This window comes from Dreissena polymorpha, chromosome 16, assembly GCF_020536995.1.
Source record: "Dreissena polymorpha isolate Duluth1 chromosome 16, UMN_Dpol_1.0, whole genome shotgun sequence".
Classification (NCBI taxonomy): Eukaryota; Metazoa; Mollusca; class Bivalvia; order Myida; family Dreissenidae; genus Dreissena; species Dreissena polymorpha.
In genome coordinates this window covers 14,257,530-14,260,838 of record NC_068370.1, presented here as the reverse complement: position 1 = coordinate 14,260,838, position 3,309 = coordinate 14,257,530, and the positions used below count along the sequence as shown (strand labels likewise).

At 35.6% G+C, this 3,309-nt stretch overlaps 1 protein-coding gene across 3 annotated transcripts in view; it reads left to right on the top strand.

The window, feature by feature from the left end:
* The window catches only part of LOC127861588 (profilin-1-like), a 17,880-nt gene extending 16,146 nt beyond the window's left edge, over positions 1–1,734 (top strand). For all 3 annotated transcript variants that reach the window (XM_052400199.1, XM_052400200.1, XM_052400197.1), the window contains exon 2: positions 1–1,734. This exon is cut by the window's left edge and continues 82 nt beyond it. In XM_052400199.1, the coding sequence (XP_052256159.1) occupies positions 1–314 (314 nt within the window). In that variant the 3' untranslated portion in view covers positions 315–1,734.
* The last annotated feature ends 1,575 nt before the right edge of the window (positions 1,735–3,309 follow it).

Here is a 3,309-nt window from a genome sequence, read left to right as displayed (position 1 = left end):
CAGACTCTCGAAAGTGGGCGTCGTCAGCCGGGTTTGACGTCACGAGCGACGAAGTTAGGTCGCTAGTGGTAGGCTTCGCGGATCCCTCGAGACTCTGGAAAGACGGTGTGCACCTTGGTGGCCGGAAGTACACGTGCACGCGCTCTGAAAGTAGTCTGATAGTGGGCAGGGAGAGTGCGGATGGGAACGGATGTGTCATCTTCCGCTGTTGCAAGTGTCTGGTGATTGGGACGCACGAGGGCGAAGCACATCCGGGAGGCTGCTACAGCGTCGTCACAAAACTGGGGGAGTATCTAAAGGAACATGGTATATGAACTATGTGAGCATGATTACAGCGAGTACGCAGTGATAGCACGGTATCATTATATATAGATAAGAGTATATTACTGCCAGAGATAAGCAAAGTGGTAGCGCCGCGTTCTGAAGAACTGGTGAAGTACTTGTGGATATCGTTTAAAGAAGATTGGTACGACTTTAAATACGTTAAATGTATACGCAATTTTTTATTGGTGCAAAACTCTGTTGTCTGTAACGTTTTATTAAGACGACACATAAGGACAATGTGTACATATTGAAGCTTTTAACCAAAAGTAGCGTCTGAGCAACATATAATATGATACATTTTTCAATTCCACTTGTTTTGGTGTACTTAACCCGTTTACAATATTTTGTATAACAGCACATCCCATTTGAAATATCTAAAATAAACACGCATGTATTTTCATTGCTGAACATAAAAATCTTGGATCAATTTTGTTATCTTTGATCGGTTTTCATGTGACATTGTTATATTGTTAAAAATATATAATCAAACTGCTGTTAAGTGTTTAAATTATATAGATTTTTAGGACAAACTTATACAATTTTTCATTTGGAAAATTGTATACTAAATCGTGAAAACCTCCGCTATCGGCATTTACTTCTTACTAATATTATTGATCGGGTACGTGCACATTGATGACAAAGATGATTAAAAGGGCATATCTACGCCGATAACGGTTTTATATTTTCAACAATAAAATAGGTTTGAGAAGTACTGATTTAATTTTTGCTTAACGCGTATTTCTCATGTTTTTAAAGGTAACATTACATATCAATCTTTATATTAAACAAAAGTCTGAGGGATTTTAGTTTGGTCGCGGAAAAATCAATTCATGTAGTGCTTACATCATTTTAATTGGATTAAACACATGAGTCATGCTCTGTGAAAAGGGGGTTTAATGCATGTGCGTAAAGTGTCGGCCCATATTAGCCTGTACAGTCAGCACAGGCTAATCAGGTACGACACTTCGCTTTTATGATATTTTTTGTTTACAGAGAGTCTCTTCTTAGCACAAATCCAGTTAAGGTGGAAAGTGTCGTCCCTGATTAACCTGTGCACACATGCTAATCTGGAACGACACTTTATGCACAAGCATCCCCTTTTTCACAGAGCACGGCTCATATTTTTCTAAAAGTCTGATTGAAGTGCGATCCCTTTGCAAGCGAGAGCTCGAAAGCCAAATTGGAACAGTGTATCGATAATATAGTTTTGGCATTGTGGTTATATTTTGCTAATATTGTTCAGTGTAATTGCTGCTTGATTTACTGGATGTGTGAGTAATAGGAACATGCATTGTTTAAATGCTTTTTGGTATTTCGGGGATATACCGTCCAAACAGCCTTTGTAAACAATGAAATCCCGTCCTTGTAACACATATTCAGATGCATGTATACATGCATTTTTCTGGGTTAGACAAGTTTATGTCAAGCATCGATGCAAACGTTATGAATCATGATGTCATATATTCTATAGTATTTATGTGAATATTCATTTAAATAAATTTACTGTTGTTATGTATAAGTTTTGTACTAAATATTATTTCGTTATACTGTGAAACTTTTTTTTAATTGCTGGATTATAAAATATTTAAAGCCTGTTTCATTTCAGGTTTGAAACATTTAAATGTTTAATAACATGTTATATAGTGGAATTAAACACAATAGCCATGTCATCTATACGTTTCATTTTATTGGACAACTGTTAAAATAAAAAGTTTTGTTGTAAATTATTGCCGAACTTTCTTTTTATATAACACTTTACAATATTTCGAATAAAGTTATTTTTAGCTTCAGTCATATACATTGTAGTACAGTCATATACATTGTAGTACAGTCACATACATTGTAGTACAGTCACATACATTGTAGTACAGTCATATACATTGTAGTACAGTCATATACATTGTAGTACATTCAGTTCAACATCCGTTATAGCGTTAGTAGAATAGCAATACCTTCTACACTCAGTGTTTTATTAATAAGTTTCGACTTGGATAACAGGTCATTTTATATGTTTGCACTTCTTTCTAGTCGTTATACACCGTGTTTGCTCTAATTATCCAAACGCGATAAAAAGGACTACTCCGCTTTAAAGAGACAGGTCAACAGGGTTATTAAGAAAACAATTTGTTACTTACAAGTTTTTTTTCTTAAACGGTGTTATTGCTTCAGAATTAAGCATTGAAATCGTATCCAAAAATATCTCGGTTTTTTACAGGAATGCTGATGAATAGAACATTGTTTTTTGAAAACGAAAACCACAATAGGCTATTTTTCACATGTGTTTGTAATCAAGTTGTGCATCAAATTAATTTGTGTTACGCTGGATTATGCAAATTGATACGTACTTCAACATGTTTGGTAAGAATAATCATACTATAAGTAAAAGCCTTTCAAGTAGAAGATAAAGCTCGGATATCAGAATGACCGATTACGTAAGTGTGCGTTATGCCGTTATCCGACGTGTCCTGTATCGGGCATCAAAGTATGTACACCATCATGCTTACCCCTTTGCATGCTGGGAAATTTGTCGTCTGCTAAAATGTCGTCTGCTAAAATTAACATTTTCTTCGATTTTTTTCAAAGATTACTATCAGAATAGCAAACAGTTTGGATCCTGATGAGACGCCACGTTTCTCATCTGGATCCGAACTGTTTGCAAAGGCCTTCAAAGTTCGGTTCCAGCACTGAAAGAGTTACCACCTATTTAAGCCTGCTCTATCATCGTTCATATCATATATTATATTTCATATGTCTCTATTTCGGAACGTTGCAATGAGCCCCTGAAATGAAAGCAAACGGGTTTATAAAACCAGTATTCAAATGCCTACCTGTACATACGCATGCATATACAAACCACGATTTCATATTACATAACGGTGTTATGCTGTTATTTTTGTGTATTCCATCTCAAAAAGGTGGCCGTGGTAATTTTCGAAACTTTAATATGCCCATTTAGTGACGAATAATGGAATTGAAAACACAACA